The 20,967-nt window shown below is 39.4% G+C and overlaps 1 protein-coding gene across 1 annotated transcript; it reads left to right on the plus strand.

Annotated features, from left to right (window-relative positions):
• Window positions 1–305: 305 nt before the first annotated feature.
• LOC141800807 (DEP domain-containing protein 1B-like) lies at window positions 306–16,882 on the plus strand. Its single transcript, XM_074683605.1, has 11 exons — window positions 306–534; window positions 2,050–2,315; window positions 3,865–4,009; window positions 5,487–5,614; window positions 6,118–6,248; window positions 6,328–6,375; window positions 6,455–6,595; window positions 6,724–6,890; window positions 10,092–10,268; window positions 13,005–13,187; window positions 14,794–16,882. The coding sequence occupies exons 1-11, from the start codon at window positions 487–489 to the stop codon at window positions 14,956–14,958; spliced, it is 1,599 nt and encodes a 532-aa protein (XP_074539706.1). The 5' UTR covers window positions 306–486; the 3' UTR covers window positions 14,959–16,882.
• The last annotated feature ends 4,085 nt before the right edge of the window (window positions 16,883–20,967 follow it).

Genomic DNA, 20,967 nt, shown 5'->3' on the forward strand with positions numbered 1-20,967 from the left:
TCTGTTTGAAGACCTTTGTGCAGTTGCTTGGCTGCTGAAGTCTCTTGAAGTTTCACACATTGAATTCTGGGTCACTGTAGCCCTTATTTTTTACAAAGCATTACACATATAGTCCTCTGAATCTGAGTGATTAAGCATATCTTCGGTTATTACTATTTTAATAGCTTTAATTCTAAAGAGGACCTTTGTGAAGCTAAACTCGCAAAGAGAGACAGAAACAGCAGTTGAATGTTTTGTATTGTCCCACGCTCCGTCTCCATTCATGAACGTTGCATTCCTGCGGTCACGTGACTGACGAGCTGACGAATCACGTTGCCGGAATAATGTGACGCAGGGGATTCAAAGTTGGCAGCAACGTTTCTGTTACAATCGGATGAGGTTTACTGTTTTCATCCACTTCAACAGAAACTCTTGTAAAACTTGAAAAAAAATATATATATATATCCATGTTTACGTACGAGTAAAGTGGGTTTTCCAAAAACCAGGATGGAAGGCAAAGTTATCGGAGCGGGTCCGTACAGAGCGACAAAGCTGGTGAGTCTGTAACAGGGAGTATAGCAGATATCATGAAACTTTAATGTTTGGAGCAACCAAACGTATGATAATGTGGCAACTTAAGTTAATATTTGGAGATATCGTCTCAAATTTTTCTACGTGTGTTTGGATTTATTCACATGGAAAGAGTTTATCTATTGTAGGTTTAACGTAAAGTATGTGAAGTTGCTTAGAGTTAAATGTGATTTACTGACGCACGCTTTACATTTATTCGTAAAACAGGTTAAAGTACAGAAGAGTCCCATACTCGACTATCGACAGGTTTCTGTATAACATGGAGCCAAAATGTATATAACTGACTTGACTTCAGTCTATTCGGTAGCAAATTCCTATGCATGGGTTTAGTTGCGGTTGTTAGACTGGGACAGTGTCCCTATTTCCTCCAATTAGCTTTGATTCTCCCATTGAGCACTGCGTTAGAGGTGTTTATGCTAAAAATGTTTCAATAAATGAATGTTACTGCAATTATTTATTGTACTAAAAATCGTGTATTTCAGCAGTAGTGCCTATTTATTTCAAACAAAAGCATCATGCACAGTTATACCTTAAGTAATGTTTACTATCTCCCAACAAAGTTCAATCACTGTGTACATAACTCTGTAATTACAAACTTTGAAGGCTCCAAGAAATAGAAATTGCAGATATGCAACTAGCCTGTCACTCACCTTATGTGTTCTAATTGTTCATTATTAACTTATTTCAAAGCATCCATCATGATTTGTCATAACAGGAAAAGTAGATATGTGACCAATTATGTACACAATGGGGGGCCTCCAAATACAATGTGTCCTTCACTGACCAAGCAAGCCTCAACAGTGCGGTGCAGAAGAAAAAAAAAAAACAAAAAAACATTTTAGGCCAGTCAGCCTAATAAAACATATCACAAAACCCCCCAACAAGAAAGAACCATGCTAACTCAGGGCAGAGGTTAGAAAGCACTCTTTACACCAATGGCCTTACACAAAAAGACAAGCAGCGATGCCTTGTTTACCAACAATAGTATTTCACAGAAAACGATTGTGGGACCACTTCAGTCTTCAAACTTATATCTTTACATATTTAGCTCTTTGACATTCATGGCAGCCATGTACTTCAGTACTCACCCTGGGTGAAACGACCTCATCCTGCCTAATGCTGTCAGCTTTTATCCACCATATTTCATTCTCTGCTCAGCCATCTGCACACTCTGTGGGATCAGATAATCCACAACCTCTGCACCATCCAAAACACTATGAGGACATAATGTTCTTATTGTTGTGAAACTAGGCTATTTTATTTGTGATAAGAGGATTTCTGAGCAGATGGAGTTATTTCTTCTGAAAGAAACATGCAGAGTATGTTTTTCATTCCAGGGAGCATAATGTTTCTCCTCACTTTTTGTTTTCTGAAAGTAACAGACTGATTGTTAAATCTATGATTTCTAACAAAAAAGCTTCTGTGAAGTAGTTTGTTATGTCTTTTATCTCACCATATTTCGTGCCACCTTGTTTTCAGTGGAATGAAACAATCAAACTGTTCCGAGGAGGCATGCCGCTGAGAAGACACTGGGCACACTTCCGCTGCTATGATTGCAGTTTCACAGGATCTGAGGCTGTAGATTATCTGCACGAGCTGCTGAGGCGGAACTACAACTTTGGACCCGAGGTGACACGCTACCAAACTCTGCAACTGCTCAAGAAGTTCTTCAAGGCCCACGTCATCGAAGATATCAAAGGACGCCATGGAACAGAAGACTTTGAAGACAATGGGCATCTGTACAGGTGATGTATTACAGATTTTACTCCCTGAAAAGATAAATTACATGATTCATGGATAGCCACAAAAACATATCAGCAGTAGGGCTCAGCCATAAGCTAAAATAGGTGGGGATGCATTATTTTTATGCTTTCAGTGTGTGAAAATATGTCATACTTTGGTTAGGAGCGTAAGCTTTTTTTGGATGTGCATAATGAGTAATTCACCTTATTGGCTGCACACATCAGTAGAAATGTTCAGATCTACCAACACAGATAATTAATTTTCAAAGCTCTCATATACAAAAAATAATTTTCAGGACATTTATGTGCTACAATGTGTGACCATATTTTAGTTTCTAAGGCTATATATATATATATATATATATATATATATATATATATATATATATATATATATATATATATATATATATATATATATATATATATACATATATATATATATATTTTGTTGTTGTTGTTGTTGTTGTTTGTTTGTTTGAGAAAATCAAAATTAGGATCTTTTGTCAAAAAAGATGTTTTTTTCATATTCAAATTCTTCATTTCAGTCTTGTTTATAAACTGGATAAGAAAAAAGTTACCACTTTTTTCCAGCAGAAGGTGAAATGTTTTGCCCTGACTCCTGTGATGTGCATTTTACGGGAAAATATGGCTCCTGATACAGTCTGTAGACTATATCATCATCATTTAATTGTTTCACATGGTCTGGTGTTAAAAAAAGCAAACACGAAATCACAAAAAACGTAAATATCGAAGTATCGCAAATTAAATCGAATAAGCCCCCCAAAAATCGTAATAGAATCGAATCCAAGAATAACATATCGTCCCAGCCCTACTCTGTATAGACTGCTTGAATGCAGCACACCTCTATAGGGAAAAAAACAAGCCAATAACATGGAAATGATAATGATAGCATCTTCTTTGCCTGTTTTGTGCTTTTCTACACGCACATTAAAATGAGTTTGAGCTGGGCAGCTGCTGGTGTTGGCCTCTCTTGTTTTGTATTTGAATTGCCAGTGTTTGTTGCTCACAAGCTTTTTCCTGGAATTCAGATAATTGACAGAAGTCCCACGGGGGGGAAGGGGGTGTCCTCAGACCATAGAGTCTAGTTCATTAAAACAGAAGGGGGCGGGGGGCTATAAAAACTGAATAAAGCAGCCTTGCCCTTTAGAATCTATTGTACTCAACAGGCCCAAGACGTAAGGGGTCATTTTGAACTGAAAAGAAACTCACCAATGCTCTGTATTTAATATCAAAGTTATTATTTTAATGTGTTTAAAGAAAATGTAAAAAAAAAAAAAAGCAGTGGTGACATGTCTTGAAGCAGTAAAGGTGAACTGGCTGGAAATGTTGGGTTTGGTGGGATTATGTAAAATCTGTTAGTGTTTGCTGTGTTCTGTGTTGTTCTGTCATCTTTTTGTAACAGGTGTGGCAGAGCAGCTCTGTGCAGTAGAAAAGAGCCACTGACCAGTATAAAAAAGTGACAGATGTATTTTTGCAGCCTGACCTTCCTCCTCTCAGCTGATCCCAGTGCTGTTGACTTTCTCTTCAGGTTCCCCACTCTGTCTCCCCTGAAGTCTTTTCCAACACGACCTCTGTTGAAAGACAGTTCGGACTTGCCCAGACTCATTCGCTGGGATGACTACGAAGAACTGCCTCAGCGTGAAAACATCGCACCTCAGAAGTCTGCTGTCATGGTGAGAAAGAGACAGCTATGTTGCAGCTCCTCCTGTTGCATTGGTTTAGCTCATGGTGTGCTGGGAGTGCTCAGCATTGTGCCCACTAGATAAAGGGCCAGCAGCAAGATGGGATCACTTGAATCAAGAGCATTGTCATTTTTTCTGGTTTGTGTGTCTTATGTGGGAAGTGACTCTCATTATTTTTGTCTGAAGTATTATAAGAACCACCAAAACTGAAGGGATCATAAGTTACCCTAATCAATTTAAAACCAGAACAGCATTACATTGTAACTTGTTTTTCATTGTGTGCAGCTGCAGCTGTCATGCACTAAACTCACCATTTCTGGTGACACCCATCCTGTGTGAGAAATGGAAGTGTGATCCATGTGCTTTTTCTACCCACACTACTGATATAAAAGCATAAACAGCCTCACATCTTGCAGAATAACTATAGAACATTAACAGAAAAATTAAAGGCTAAGAGGTGAATCCTGAATAAACCTGTTACGTGCTTATAGCTATGGTCTACGATCTGAAACCCAGTTTGGCACATTTGAAAAACGCAGCCTCACTCACCCCTCCCCTCTGTGTTCTGAGATCCTGCCCCCCCCCCAGCTCGTGTGGCCCTTATTCGCCTCCTAACAACACGCCCCCTCCGACAGAGCAAGAAGCCGGCCGGCAGAAAATGTAACAAACAAGACAATCATTCTCCTTGTACCACACAGGGGTGGCTTTACCTTTCTCGGCGTGTCTTCACCAGCTTCGTTTACAATGCTAAAGATGTGTGGCAAACTTGTGCTAAAATCTATTGACAGAGCCATTCCGACCGGCAGCGTTCAGTCATTAGCCAGTATAGGCACAGACTAACCAGAGTTATTCAGCTGACATCTCCCACTGTGGTAAATAAAGTCATTACCTGTTCAATAGAAACTCTGCTGTCTTGAGTTGGTCTTCAGTCCAAAATCCCTCTGCAGCTTTTTCCACCGGTCGTACATTTCTCCAATATTCAGTCTCTGTTGGCACCTGTATCGCTCATAATTCTTCCTTGCTTCAACCTTTTCCTTGAAACTTTTTCATTTTCTTCCCTTCCCTGTGGAGGGTAACAGTAACAGCTTCCTGGTTTCGCTCTTCTCTGGCTCCATGACGCTTCAGTAGCTGAGCAGCTAGCTGACGTGAGAGGGGTAGTGGGGAAGGACAAGGTGGGACCATGGGCAGTACAGTGCGGAGCAGGGGAGACAGGGGATTGGATGAACTAAGAGACAAATCCAAAATGAGGGAAACGGTGGCTCAGATTGGTCAATTTTTAAGCTGTTTTGCAGATGATGTACTGAATGGATTTTTTTCGTTCTTTTTGGTTTTTTATATTGTGTAGATCGGACCATAACGGCCTCAAAACGGTGTTAATAATAATTACCTTGCTTCAAATTGTAGAACATAGTTTTAAGTTTTAAGAAACATTTTTTATATATGTTTGTTTGTCTTGTGTCCTGTTCAGACCTCAGATCTGTGGAATAAAAGGCACAGCGTCGCGATTGGGGATGTGCATGAATGCAAGCTCATAAGGCGGAAAGAGATCACACCAAAACAAGTGGATCACATCTGGAAATCCATGACAGTGGCACAGTACGTACCTTTTTGACCGTGTTCATTTAACACTTAAACTACTAATGTTGTTCTTATTCAAAAAGCAGTCTCTTTTGTAGCTATCTAAGCCTGCAACCTCCAGAAATACAGATATACTGAGAAATATTTCAGTAATTGTTTAACACATCACTGGGCAGTAATGGCGGTGTCCTTTTAAAACAGCCAATACCAAACTCCATCAAGCTGCTGACGACATCTTTGCATCAGCATGACTTTGAGCTGTGACTGTTTTGACAGTGGTTACTTTCTTGCTGCTTAGCTTGAAAGCGTGTGGTTTCACTTTGTCAATAAAAAAACAAAAGGCTTTCATCAGCTGCTGCATAACTTCCCTCTAACTTGTGCTATTAGTATGATGATTCAGACTGTAACAGGATGAATCTTGCATCAAACGTGGCCCACCTGTAAACCTGTCAAGGTTGCAGAAGCTCTGCTTTGTTAACTCCCTGCTCCAGATATGTGATGCTGTCTCTGTTTTCGTTTAGTTTACAGAGAGTGCTGGGCCTCGAGTCAATGGATGGAGTTTTAAACCCAAAGCATGTGAACGGCAAGCACATTGTTCACAATGTGTTCAAGGTTAATAAGACGGGAATTGTTGTGCTGGAGAATAAAGCAGGTATGATGCATTGATTTAAAAATGAAGAATGATGGTTTGTTGAATGTGATAACTTACCTGTTTCTTTTTTTACCCTCAGAGGACATGCCGTACTGGGTGATAACAGCAATGAAATGCCTCGCTAATTGTAAGTGCACATTTTCTGCCCTCTCTTAAAATGTATTTGTTACATGCACACTGAAGAAAAAGCATTGTCTTCTTCCTAGGGCCAAACGGCAATGAAACCAAACAGCCAGTGTATCCCGGTTTTGAGAGAGATGTGCTGAGAACAGTTGGAGATTACTTTCAGAGACTCAAAGAGCCCCTGCTGACTTTTCATCTCTATGAAGTCTTTGTCAACATACTCAGTGAGTGTAATTTGATTTGTTTACAGAGCTGATGTTTGTGCAGCGCAAGAGAAAATTAACAGCAGTTGGTGTTTATTTTGTGCAGCCTATGTGTTTGCCCTCAGGAGCTGTGCTCTTTCTCTCTGCAGGCCTGCTGCACGAGCAGGAGGTGGCCACTGAGGCTCTTCAAGTCAGCACTCTCTTACTGCCACCGCCAAATCGAAGACGCCTCCAGCTTTTGCTGCGTCTGATGGCTCGGGTCTGCCAGAATCCCCAACTACTTCCACTCAACGACACTATTGCTACCCGCACATTGGTATGTAGACCTCACATATGCCACATTTTAGAGGACTTAGAACACAGTATATCCAATAAACAAGCATTATGGTACAGATACAAAGTGATAAACAAACACAAACATCCTGATTATGTAGTCAGCACCACCTTTGTAGATATTGCATCCTATACCATTTTATACTGAGCCAGATGAGTTTTGCTTTGGGTTGTTTTGTTTGTATTGGATTTTACAAGGTGAAAGGAGCACTTCTGACACAGCCTCCCCGCGGGACAAAGAAAAAGAAAAACATTCAGGCCGAGGGTCAGAGAGAAGCAGTGGGAAACACTGTTTGTTTCCAAACCTTCTCACCTTTTTAATAAGTTAAAGAAGAAGAGCAGAGTTTTCAAGGAGGTGGAAACTGATCCATCTTAGAAAGATGGTACAGAGTTAAAAGTAGACTGAAACAGCTAATGGGCTAATGTGAATGATAAGAGAGCAGGTCTGTTCAGAATATGTTGCCTATATCTGTTTGTTTGTTTGTTTTAAGAAAAGAGATGGCAATAACAGCATTCATTCATTCATTCACATCAATTCACATCAATTCTGATAAATATGGTTTTCACTCCAAATATCATGCTTCAAATGGATTCTTAGTCATTTAATAAAACAGAAAACACACTGGGTTAGACTTTATATTTCAGAACAGGACTGATTTTTTTTGTCAGAGGTAATACTAAATTCAATTTTCCCATACTTTATAATGGATTTTATATCAAAGATGAGCCAGACTTGATATGCTCTTATTTAGGATGAAAAAAAAAACAACTTAAGGAGAAGTTGCACATTGACAAGGCTGTCTGCAGACATCTTTAATTTACTTTTCTGATGCCAATCATTTCAAAATTGTTGGCTGATTACTTTCTTTAGATGGCAGTAAGACAACAACATAGACGATTCGGCAAAAATGTTAGCATAGTAAACAAACCAAGCTGGCATCTTCATAATGATAATACATTATATGTGTGGGTGCCTTTCATGGCACTAAAGTTTACCTTACATAGCAAAGTCTAGTTTCATAGAAAGAACACAATGTGTAGCACCAAAGTCAGGCTGTGTCTCAAATCACGTTCTTGGATACGTACACTTACATGAAGTGCACTGAGTGCACTATGTACTTACTAGAACAGTGCACAAGCTCTTACAGAGTAGAGCTGTCTCTAATCATAGACTGCAGCTTTGCACTCACTGGCAATTATTACGATTCATTGATTGTTACCATTGTCCATCGTTTGATCCACTCCTGCACCTTCCTTTATGCAGCCAATATAAGCCCCTTTTCCACCAAGCAGCTCAGTTTAGTTTATCTCGTCATGGCACGCATTTTACAGCGTTTCCACAGACTAATCCTGGGACAGACCCCCAAATAACAGAGATGAGCCATCCTACTTTTTGGCACCCTTACGTAGGGGAAACAGATTAAACCGATCCAATCTCAGAAGGTGGAGCTACAACACTGCAGACTGTTGATTGGTCGAAAGATTCGTCACTTACTGTGTGACAGCGGCTGCATTTCTCCTGGCAGCACACAGTCTTCTCTGAAACAAAGCTTGATTGCACTTTGTATCAAAGAGACACATGCCAATCACAAAGAGGACAAAATGCTGGGTGTCTTCCATCCTTGCTCTTTGTTTACTGTGTAGCGTTTTTCTTCTTCATTGGATTTATTTGCAGGGTACAATGTGTCGCGTTGCTATGGCGTCATGCTATTATGTTACTGATGCGGCTGATAGCATCCGGCTTACACACCGCCTACCACAAGGAGGTGTGGTTGGCTAAACTGGACTGCTTGTTGGAAACTGGGCTATAGCGACCATTGAGGGTGAGAAGTGTTCATCAGTCCACACTCAACTTTTTGACCGTTTGCCATGCACCAGCAGAGAAATCAAAGTACAATACATTATTCTGTACCATCAGTGTGAACGCACTTCTGCACTAAAAAAAATAAGTCTAAGAGCAGAAGTACTGTTGCCTGTAAGAGAAACTAGTCAGTCATGTGAGCCTGTAACTGTGGATGATATTCAGCCTGTGCTGGTTTTGGTCGTATTTTGTTGCACTGCAGATGGATTTGTTGACACTTGAAAAGAGATGAGCGGTAGTGACAAAGCCATCAGCAATAGAAGCCGTTTCAGAAGCCCAAAAACTGTTTAATGGGCAAAACACAGAAGTGCTCTCCCAGATAAAGAATAAAGATGGTAGACAACAATGGGTGTTTTTCCTAACAACAAGCCTGTAGATTGACAACTTTTGGTGGGATGTATCCCTCTGTAATGGTTTTAGGTTATCATAGGTGATCAGCAGGCCACACGCCACAGAGTTTCTGGACCTTTGGAAAGGAGTACCCCTGGGCAGGAACATTTTCAGGGATAGATTTATTACCTCAGAATAAATTTAGTTCCTCTGGTTGAAAAGCATCCAAAGTAGAATACAAAAAGAGGATCCTGTTGATAGCAGTCAGTGCCATCCTCTTTGACAAACTTAGGGCCCCTTAAAGCTTGATACTAGTGTTTTCTTATAATCAGAAAACAGCAGCAGTATGAGCTGGGGTGCGGTTATTTAGTTTTTTTTCAGGTACTTCACCATTCTGCCTGTCTCACAAAAGTCAGTATGACGTGGAGGAAATGAAAACTGAGTGTGGTGTTTACTCAGGGACACAAATCATATTCCCATCAGTAACAGCGGCCTCAGACTTGCCCTGTTGTCTCCATGGATTAATGACAAATCTAAACAAGACCACCTCTAGAATACGAAAGGTCACACTCCTGCAGAAGCACTTAGACTCCTGAGAAATTACTTCTGTCACAACATGAACAGAGCTTAAACAAGTTAAGTCTCTAAAAGTTAAAGAAGAGAAACTTTTTAAAGGTGGGAGCAAATAGTCAGCGTTTCCTCCAGTGTTTGCACACATCATGGTTCATGTCTAATCTGAATACTTTATTATCTTCTCAGACTTCATTAAATATGAACTGTCAAGATAATAACTTCGAGCTGCCACCAATATCAGTCTGAACACCCTGTGCATGAAGAATCCTAATATGAAAAACAGAGTTGTGTGTTCAGTTATAACTTTGGATTTCTTTGACAGAAGATCATCTAACATGTTTTCAATGTGTAATGTGTTATTGGTTGTAGTCTGGTGTGTTTCTGCTCTCTGAGCCGTCTCCTTTCATGCTCCCTTTTCAGATGGTGCAAATGTTTTCCCACTGCGTCCTTGGCTCCGTTGATGAGATGGACTTGGACGAGCTGCTTGCCACAAAACTGGTGACCTTCATGATGGAGCACCACAACACCATCTTTCAAGTTCCCTCCAAGCTGCGTCGACAGGTCGAGGAGCACCTGTCCCACCTCAAAAGAGTCCAAGTTAGTAAACTCAGTGCAGATCCACTTAAATAGTGACTGATGAGCAGTGACAGTATGTGTTGGTCTGGTCTCGCTGCATGTTTACCATAATCAGCTTTGCCCATTTGTTTGCTGCATCTGCTCCCTCCCACACTCCATGTGCTTTGAGTCAGATCAGTGGAAATTATGTGCCAGTTTGTTTTTAATATTTTTACAAGCACTAAATGTGGAGTTGAGGTGCAGTCACTGATAAATGTAGATATTGGTAAAGCTAGATACGTTATGATTGATGTAAAAATGTGAGAGGGAGCACTTCGCACTGGGGCTTGAACTCTCCAACCCAACCCCCAATTTCAACCCTTACCCTTCTGCTCTGGACCTTCACAGACTGATATAACATCAGGCTTTTAGAGAGAGTGTCTGTGAGGCAGTAATGCATGGTAACCCTGAAGTGCAAAACGCAATGAAGAAGCACAAAATGTAGCAACAAAGACAGAAAAAACAACAACAAGAACAGAAACACGCCTATAAAAAGAGAATACAACATCATATATACCAGTTGTTCCCAAATTGGGGGGCGCAGCAAAGCCACAACTAAATGTAGGCATGGGCGACAAATCAAGTTTGCCTGCGTGGACGATTGTAAAAAAGAAATATTTGAATTTTTCTCTCCCGCTATTATGTCATAAAAATGTTCTTGTGCATCATTGACACCCAGCACCTTGACAGACACATGTTCCTTATGGTCAAATAGCGCAAACAGTTGACTATAAACTAGACAGCTTATCGTTAAGCGTTTAAACCCCTTTCTTCAGTACTCTGTTTTCTATCTGTTACTTTTCAGGAGTTTGATTAAGATCTTTGACTGGAACATTTACAAAGACGGAACCCTTTTAGGTTCACCTGCAGACTATAAATGATGTGATAGACATGCGTAAAACCTGCTGCTCTTCAAAGACAATACTCTGATCACTTTTCAGTTGAGATAGTGGAGAAATATACACCAGTTTTTTTTCAGATCATCTCCAATCTAACAAAGAAAATCCCCTCTTTTTTGGTGATATAGACAGATCATGATTTGTGAACATAGATTGCAGGGAGGGTGACGGGCGATCAACCAGAGTGGCACTGCTTGGATACAAACACTTGAGAAGTTGTTTGACTTTTACCTGGGGAAAGCTGAGCCCGTCTTTCTCTGTTACTCTCTCTACTCCACCAACTGAACCCCCCATTCAGTGTTAATCCATCCGCTGATAAGCAGAGAAAATAACGTACCTGCAACAAGGTACGCTCTGACAAGTGGGGGCGGATCCAGACTTTTTAGACTGGGGTGCCCCGACCAGGACACTGACTCATGCAGGGAGGCCTGAATTTTGTGAGCCCACACTAGAATGAATAACATTTATTCTGCTTATTTGTTTGTATTAAAATTACATATTAACAGGCTACAGCTTTAACAAAAAATAAACTAGACTAGAATAAAGGTTTTAAAATAAAACAAAAAAAAACATTAAAAGTAGAATATAACTAAACAATCCATGCTCAGTTTAAATGTGATGTCAGAGATCATGTGACAGTAAAAAACAAAGTTGCAGATGTTGAAAAGAATCTGAAGAAATGTCTCCCAACTGAGGTGGTTTATTTGCAACAAGGACATACAAAGGTTTTAATTGAGTGTTGTTGAGTCATCACTTGAATACTTGTACATTTGATGGTATAATTCACATGCCTTTGAATAAATTAGTTTTGGCTCAGAGTGGAAAACTTATCTCTAGGCATCCCAATAATAAACTCTAATGTTGTAAGATCTGTGATAGCAGAACAAAAACAGGAATAGATATTGGAGAAGCTGAAGATAAACTGTGTTCATAATTCATAATAGAGCTAGCCTTGTGTTAAGAAAGCAACATGAACATTTTATTATATTATTTAAGACTCTCACTGTGACACTGCAGTCTGATGTTTCTGTACCTGGTTTTCTTTCTGTTGCTATGGGAATCATCTCCTGGATCAAGATAAGGGTCACAGCCTGGTGTACCATGCTAAGTGCTGTTTGTTCCCCTTTGATGCAAGGATCCCCTGAACTTTTATTTTTACCATAAAGAAACTGACATATTGTCTTTAAAAAAAAGAGGTGGCCATGTAGTTTTTATTCTCTTTAGCTGGAGGTTATGCAGTGAAGCACACAGTGAAGTAGAAAACATGAGCTGTACAGAATAGAGGAGCAGGCCGTTGTGAGTTATACATACATGTGTCTGTGGTGTTGGTTGGTAATGCTCAGAAATCCTGCAGGAGCTCTTTGAAATAAACAGAGATCACACATTTTGAGCTTGTTGAGTTGGCCTTCTCATTTCGTAGAAGAGTTTTCATTACTTCCACTGAGCACATCTTGTTTAAATTGATGTACATGTGTTTCTTTGTGAGGACAAAGAGAATCTGAATAACACAGACTGTACTGACTGTAAGTGTTGTTTGTCCGACAAATTGAAGGTCTGTTAGATTTCAGCTCAGCTTTAGCCGCTGAGGCTTACACGTCCCACTCGGTGATGAGGACTAAAAACATCTTGAAAGTGAGGAACTGATTGTTCCAAACATTAAAAAAATCAGTCTTTAACAAATCTATTTCTGACAGAAGGTGGTGCAGTTTTCAAATTCCAAATTTCAAGAACTTGCAATTACTGAAGAAGAAAAAAAGGAGAATCAAGCGTATGAAAGTTTTGTGTAGCTCATCTTGAATCGTCCTTCTTCCTCCATCAGATCAAGTATGCCGGCTCAGATACGGACTTCAGCTCATCTCCAGCCTTCTGTAAACAGATCAGCAGGGTGGACTCTGAGGAGCAGAAGGTGATAGGAACCCAAACTCCACTCCAGCAGCTTCTCGAGGGCCTGATTGCAGACACAGAACTGCCCGCCAAGGACAAGAAGAAAAGACTCAAACAGGTAAGATGTGACTGGCAAGAAGAAGAATGTCTCTAAATGTAGATCTCGGTGGAGGCTTGATTTGAAACCCTGATGGGTAAATACAGAAAAATCAGACTGCTCCAGCTACATGCTGTAAATTTACCCATGAGCCATTAATCAGCCCCCCATGACTTCTCTCTGCTTTTGTAGTTGCCTCAAATAATATTTACTCACCAACCAGCCAATAAGACCATTTCACAACTACTTTACAGGTGTGTGACCAAACCATGACACAAAGAAAAGGACAAACAGGCTCAATAAAAGAAGGAAAAACAAAGTCATTATTGTTTGATCAACATGAGGGGACAAGAATTTCCTTTAACAATCCGAGTGCTGAGCACTCTTTTCACACACTGCTTCACAATTTGCCTCAAAGTTAAGTATAATATCATTGATGGTCCTACAGTATTAATACTCTGCATATATTTGGTTGTTTGACCTCTAACTGAAGTGATGTTGTTTAGCTAGGAATGCTTTATAGTGCTTAGTTTTGACTTTTTTTCACAGTGTTTTCTTTCATTTGTACTAACTGGTTATCTCAAATTTCAGTATTCATTTAAAGGACCAGGGCCCGTTTGCACGTCCAGTGATTATTAGTCCTAACATTCTGTTATGGAACGGTCCATTTGGCTGCAGGGTTAGCCGCATGCACAACTGCAAATAAACGACCAGTTAACAAAGTACACCATGAAAGCGGTGCAGGCGCAGATTACGTCATAAGAACCTCCTGGAAAACCCCATCCAACAAAGTCAAATTGTGCATGTCTGCCACTCATAAACAGTGATAAACCAGGCGACCGTTAACTGTGAGACTGGGAGAAGATCAAGACAAAACATTTTTCAGCGAAAGAAATGGAGATTTGACATGAACAAACAGTAAATGTGTGTGGTGTTTCACAGTAGAAGACCTCAAAAGTAACACTGGCAACATGAAAGCTGCTGTGTTGAACAAGCACCGCAGCAATACTCCAGTATCTCCATGAATAACTCTACAAGCAGTTTGTGAACTCCAACATTTCACCACAGACATCTTGAAGGACACAAATGCAGAAAAAGTGAAGAGCAAATCTAACTTATAAAACTGATGGCAGCAAATGATGCCAGAAGACTTTGATTGCCTGTCTCATCTGTTCACTGAAAAAATGTGTCTCCTAAATCTAAATTTGCTGTGTAGCTACACATCGCCACCTGTCTTTGCATATTTTGTCATAAACAGTAACACATTGCACGGTTCCCGCCTTTAAAGAGCTGAACAGGTGTGCTAATCCTGCTGTTAGCACCTGTAATGGAGGGGTCTACCACCATTAGATTTAACACTGTTTTGGGCTGTTAACCTGGCTCATACATAATGATAATTGAATTCTTTTTCACCATTAGTACATACTTTACGTTCCGTTTCCTCGCTAATAGCGGGGCATACATACGAGCCCAGGAAATTTGTCGCTTTCTGACATCCTTTTGATGTACAAACTCTTTGAAATCCATACTTACATTTGTAACAGAGCCTCTCGAGTCCCTCAGCAGCATCTGTGTGACTGTGATTTGCAGATATTATCCAGTAATGATTTATATCTTTGCTCCTCAGTTTCAGAAGTCATACCCAGAGATCTACCACAATCGATTTCCTACCGAGGAAAGTAAAGCTGCTGTCATTCCCGAGAAAACTCCTCGACTCAAGCCTCATCTCATGTTCTTCAACCTGAAGAAACCCTTCCAGCCCTTTCAGAGGAGCTGGAGCTTCAGAGCATGATCTGCCTCTGCTCTGACATATCTGCACTACAGGCTGTATGCTTCTCAAGGTAACACAAGCATCTCAAGGTAAAGAGCTTTGGAGCTGTTGTGATGCTGCATCTCTCTCACAGTATCATGTGAAAGACGGTGGACATTGTAGCACTATCAAACTAAAATGAACAAGTAAGGGGTCAGTTGGATTACAGACACATCCCCCAACCTTGATGCAACATTAATAATGATACTAACCCCCAATGCACACATAACGTGTGAGCACCACACTGGGCACTATGCTGTACTTAGAAACCATTCTTGTCAATCATTGCATTCTCACATCACGCACTGCAGTCTGCCAGTGCCGTGATCATCTGCAGAGCAGATTGTACCAAACAGAAAACCCGACATGAAACCGATCAGAGTATCCGGTCATTTCAAAATAAAGCCCCATGTTCTGGCTCCTGATCGCAAATCTTATCCTTGTTTATCAAAAACTACGTCTCTGACACATGGCCAGAAGTCATCAGCAGGTCAGATCCAGATAAAATCTTGGAGGTGAAAAACTTTTTAATTCTATATGACACAAGATATTCATTTTATAAGGACACCAACAGAATCATGCAAGTATGTTGTCAACAGTGGTATTCCTGCAGGAAAATGTGATTCTCCTGTGATCTCAAGTATCTAGCTGCTTTGGGCACTGCTGTGCACTGTGCTGCTGTGTGCTGCGCTGTGTGGCGCTCCAAAGACGAATCTAGTGTAAATTGGCGTGTGCCCCAAAACCGCAGGGCTGCGCATCATGGCGCTCACAGTTTGTGTGTGAATTAGGGGTAAGACTTTCTACTTTCTTTATACAGATAGTTGGGTTTAAAAAAAACTGAAAACAGAGTTTGGGTTTTGTCTAAAAACCCCAAAATGGACAAGTTACAATGTTACTGATTTTATTGGTAGAAAACTTCAAAAAGAAGTACCACTAGCACTGAAAGAACCACTAATGTTTCTTCAAATAAGTTCAGAATAGTTCTAAAATCTGTCTATTAAAATGCTATAATTTAGAAATTACCCTTAGCATTAATAGAAGGTTGATGAGTTTTATAAATTGTACTAAAGTGAATAAATGCATTTCAGAAGTATTATAGATAATTGGATTCTAACAAAAGGCATATATAATTAATAATGGCAGAGTTTTATGATGCTATTTTCAAGTGTTATAAAAAAAATACAGATACATTTCTTGGTATCAAGCGCTTTCAAAAATGCTTTATAATTTCATGATCCAATTTCATGCATTTAAAATTTGAATATAATTTTCACGACTGCTTTTTATGCGGAGTTGTTGAATCTGGGAAACTTAGAGCCCAGGCACTAAAATGAACATATCAAGGGATTGCTGAGAAAGGAAGTGTGATTTGTTACATAACTCAAAGTTATTCACAAGCCAGAAATAAAATCACAACATATGAGTGAAAATCTGCTCAGCCATCATAGATTGGATGAATTTTTTCGTAAAAAGTATTTTTTTTTGTATTTTGAATCCTGGTCTTAGAAAAGGGAAAGATTGTCACACCCCTTTTTCTCTCATCCCTCCTTACGTCTTACTTGAAAGGTCTTACTGTACTCTTAAGTCATTTCCTGTTTTTATGTTGGTTTTATTCTGTATATAAGAACTGTTCCCCTTGATTATTACATATTTTCATGTCTGTCAAAGTTTTTCAGTGTTTTCAGTGTGTTTTATTTTCTATCCCCTGCTGCTCGTTCACTTCAATCAGGTCATTTCTCACTTCATCTGAAATTTAAAATAGTTTATATTTTTGTAGAGATTAAATGCTGATATTTCTGTACAAACTCTTAGGAATTTGCTGGAACAAATAATGCTGGATTAACTGTTACACTTGAATTTGCTGCTCTTATCTGGAGAATGCTGACTTTCGTATAAAACTCATGTTTGGGCAAATGAAACGTTTATCATTGTCTTTCTTTGTGAAGGGCTGAGCACTGTCTGTCCAACAGCCAGGGTGCAGTCATTTAGATCTCATTAAACACGACCAGGGCTAAAAGATACTGTGAAACATCCATAGATCATCTGTTTAGAATAAGTCAGGAACTTCTCAGTATAGTCTGTTCCAAAAACACCACAAGATCTTCACAGGATCTTTCTGAGACTCACTGAAATGGTCACAAGGGAGTCCAGCTTCAGACCCCACTCTGAGCCAAATCTCGGCTCCACCACTGTTAGAAGGAAGTAACGTCACACCTCCACTGACAGAAGGAAATATGTCATGGTAGTGAAGCATTTCAGTGTAAAATTTGCCTTCAAAATTATATTAGTGTAATCAACATGGGTGTAGGTGTAGGAATATATCAGTCCAAACACATTCTGGGTCTTTCTCATAACGTACCAAACAAAACCCATAACAGTCTACCCCTCCACTCTCTCTCTTCTTCTCCCTAAGCCCCCTCCTGTCTCCACAGCGCCCACTAGGGGTCAGATCATGAGCAGATTATTGGCATTACTGTTAACACTTACAAACGTCATTTGAGAACAATACATTTCAGTTTTCTCTAAAAAAAGAGGGAACATAATAAACACGTTTTTAACTTAAACTTTCTTGAGTATCCACTTTTTGACTCTTACATTAGTAGACACTTCCACATATACACACACAGACAAGCACACTCCTTATAGCGGACAGAGAGCTGGGAACACCACCTCAAGAAACATCTCCCAGCCCCTTCACTGTGAAGATGCAACACTCGCTCTTCTGCACTTGCCGCCGCTGCTGACAACCCCACCACCACCACCACTACCCCCATCATGGCAAAGCCCTGTGGCAGTTTATACAAACGTGTAATAACACATCATAAAGAGCACTCTGAGCTACAAAGTCAGCAGAGAGGAGGTGAATACAATCCAATACAACCAGGCCCCAAGCTAATAGGCAGAAGTCACTAGCTGATTTATGGAAATGAAAGTATTAAGTCATATCCAACTTTAGTTCATGTTATTTTCAACAATATAATATAATGTAGGCCTGTCACGATAATCAATAAATCGATTAACCAAACGATAAATAAAAACGTCCTCGGTAAGTTTGCCAGCCTCGATAAACTGACACGTGCATGCATGTTTGTTTTCCTCCTCTATTTCCACCAAAGAGGCTGAATGAGAAGATGGCTCACTACGTCTATCTTTCCTAACATCGGGGTGCATAGGTTCTATAGTGGATTTATAGCGGAGTGAGCATCTGTCAAAAATGCGATCTTTGGGGTGAAGACGGGGCTGCTCCCACGTACACACGGAGAGAGCTGAAGCGAGCGTCCTGAGGGGTAAGGAGGAAACACACGCTAATATGAGTGATGGCACAAAAGATACGGTTCTTAAGCCGCCTGCCACAGTCCCAGTGTGGGAAAATTTTGTTTTTTATCAGAATGAACAAAGTGTGAGCTCATGAATACCAACGAGCTGATATGTCGCATTTGTTTGAAAATAGTGGCGACGAAGAAGAAGAAGGGTAGGTGCAGCAGAGCCTTGTTCTTTGACAATCCACTCTTACTGAGGCTTTTGGTCTGCAAAGTAAATAGAAATAAAAGCGCCAAATGGTGGGCGCTCAAAGACAGCTACATTGCCAAAGAAATGCAGCCCTTCAATACGGTTGAAAGCCAGAAATGTTAAAAATGTTTGACAGACAGTACGGATTGACTGGGAAAAAGTACATGTTACAAACAATTCAGGAACTGCATAAACTCATAAACTGCCTTTTATTTAGGCTATAATTTTTATTGTTGATTTTTTTTTTTTTTTTTTTTGGGGGGGGGGGGGGGGGTGTCATTTTTTTCTTTAGAGACAGGGTCTATGTTTTATTGTTTTTAATTATTTTCATTGACATATTTTTTTTCTAAAAGAGAGTCCATTTCATTTTCATTGAATTTTTTTCTCTTTCTTGTTTGTTAAATTTATTATAATTTTTGTTTAATTTATTTTATTTAAAAGATCCTGACCTTTTAATTACAGTTAAATACTCTTAAGAAATTAAAGTTTTTTGCTTTTGATATGGTGTACTCACTTTATTAACCCATTTATTATAATTACATCAATGAAAATATTGAAAAAAAAAATCAAAATGATATTGAAAATAATATCGTTTATCTGCAATAATATTTTGGAAAATTATCGTCTGGCAAAATTTGTTATCGTGACAGGCCTATTATAATGTATTATAATGTAATACAATATAATATAACATATGATCAGCCACTTGTGTCAGCTAGGCACAAGTGGCTAAAGTTTCCAAAATATCAGTGAGAGAGAAATAGGGATTAGTTTGAGCTGTAAATCAGGTAAAGCTACTACAGTGGTACAATAGAGACAGAATAAAGACCTGAAAAAAGCACAACACTGAATCCTTATTGTCAAACATGAATGCAATACAGGATATGAAAATACTGGTTGAAGAACAGAGCTCTAGGACACTTTAAGGGTGAAATAAAAGCTTTAAATCAGTAACAAAAGCTTCATGTGGACATATATTTAATGGGGGGATAAATAATAAATATTTTATCATTTATCATAGCTTGTCATACCTTATTGAATAATAGTGAAAGAAAAAAGCTGCCACATTTCTGTATGAACTTTGGGTTCTGTCTGCAACCACATTTTAAAACAGAACATTGACAAGAAGGTCTGCTTCTCTTTGTGGGTAGTTACATGTGTCTTATTTGATTAACAAATTTAACAAAATAACTTTTATTTTTTTCTTGTAATAACCCAGTTTTTCATTTGCAATTACTGACATGTTCTCTTTGATCTATTTTCCGTTAAGTATTGAGAATTTCAATGATTTGATATCCCAACTCTTTTCGGCCTGGGTTATAGTTCAGTAATGCTTCACCATATTTTATCATCACAAATATTCCTACAGGGTCCAAAACTTTGCTTTCACATGTTTACAAGATGTTTGATAAAAACTTCAGCTCCCCTTAATTATTAACGTTAATTTGCATTTGTTCCAGACGAGTGCTATGGAGTAAGAGTGGGATGCAGTCTAAACTGAAAGATTCACCTCTCTGCCCTGTTTCTAATGTGTGTGTTTTTTGATTGCTGTTTTCAGACTTAAAAACCTTTTTAAAATGATGTTAGTCATGGGGAACCTACAGAGATAAATCTACAAGGGAGTACTTCTAATGTCTGGCACGTCACAAAAGGTCCATAAGTCAGCTGCTGACAACTGCATGACTTCATGAAGACACCTCCCACACAGATCAGAACACTTTAAAGGTGATGACAAAAGTTTCTCTGCAAAGTCTGGGGGTTAGAAGTTTATCTCTAACAGGAAGAGAACTTTTCTCTCATAGAGGAAGATTTATGTCTCACCTACAGTCACAATCCCATTCACTGCAGCTCATGATAAATGGCCTCCCTTGGCAGGAAGGGTAATAAAAATCTCATCTGAGAAGAAACCCAGCATGTCAGCTAAACTTCACAAAATAAAAAAGTGAAATAACAACAGTAGAGGAACTTGAGTATGTCTTCTGTGCTGTTTTCACATAAACTCAGAGCTGAAATAAAAAAAAAAAAAAGAAAAAGTTGTTGTCAATGTTTGGACAGCCAGGTCTGATCAAATTGGTCAATTGCCTTCACACATTCCCCACACTGCTGCTGTCTGTGTCAGACTTGTTTTAAATCACCACAAATATCCTGTGATTTTTAGCAGATGGTCTTCACCCTGGAAGAGCATACAGAAACTGGAGGATCAAGACTTACTATTAATGTAAATTAATTTGCATTTATATCACCAAAATATAAAGAACTGCCTTTTTTTCAGCACAATCACAAAAGTAGAAACTAGATACAGGTAGCTGAGGCGAGCAGAAAAGCGTAAAGCAACAACACTCTGCAGTGCATTAGTGACATTATCAACACACCCACTCACCCACTGAGACAGCTTCAGACAATTATCGACTGCCTTCAAACGTCAGCCCACTCTGATATTATACAGACTTTATTCAATGGTAGAAGCAGCTTGGTCTTTGA

The sequence above is a fragment of the Halichoeres trimaculatus genome, unplaced genomic scaffold, assembly GCF_033239565.1.
Source record: "Halichoeres trimaculatus isolate MK-OKI-2021-1 unplaced genomic scaffold, fHalTri1.1 fHalTri1_scaffold_12, whole genome shotgun sequence".
Lineage (NCBI taxonomy): Eukaryota > Metazoa > Chordata > Actinopteri > Labriformes > Labridae > Halichoeres > Halichoeres trimaculatus.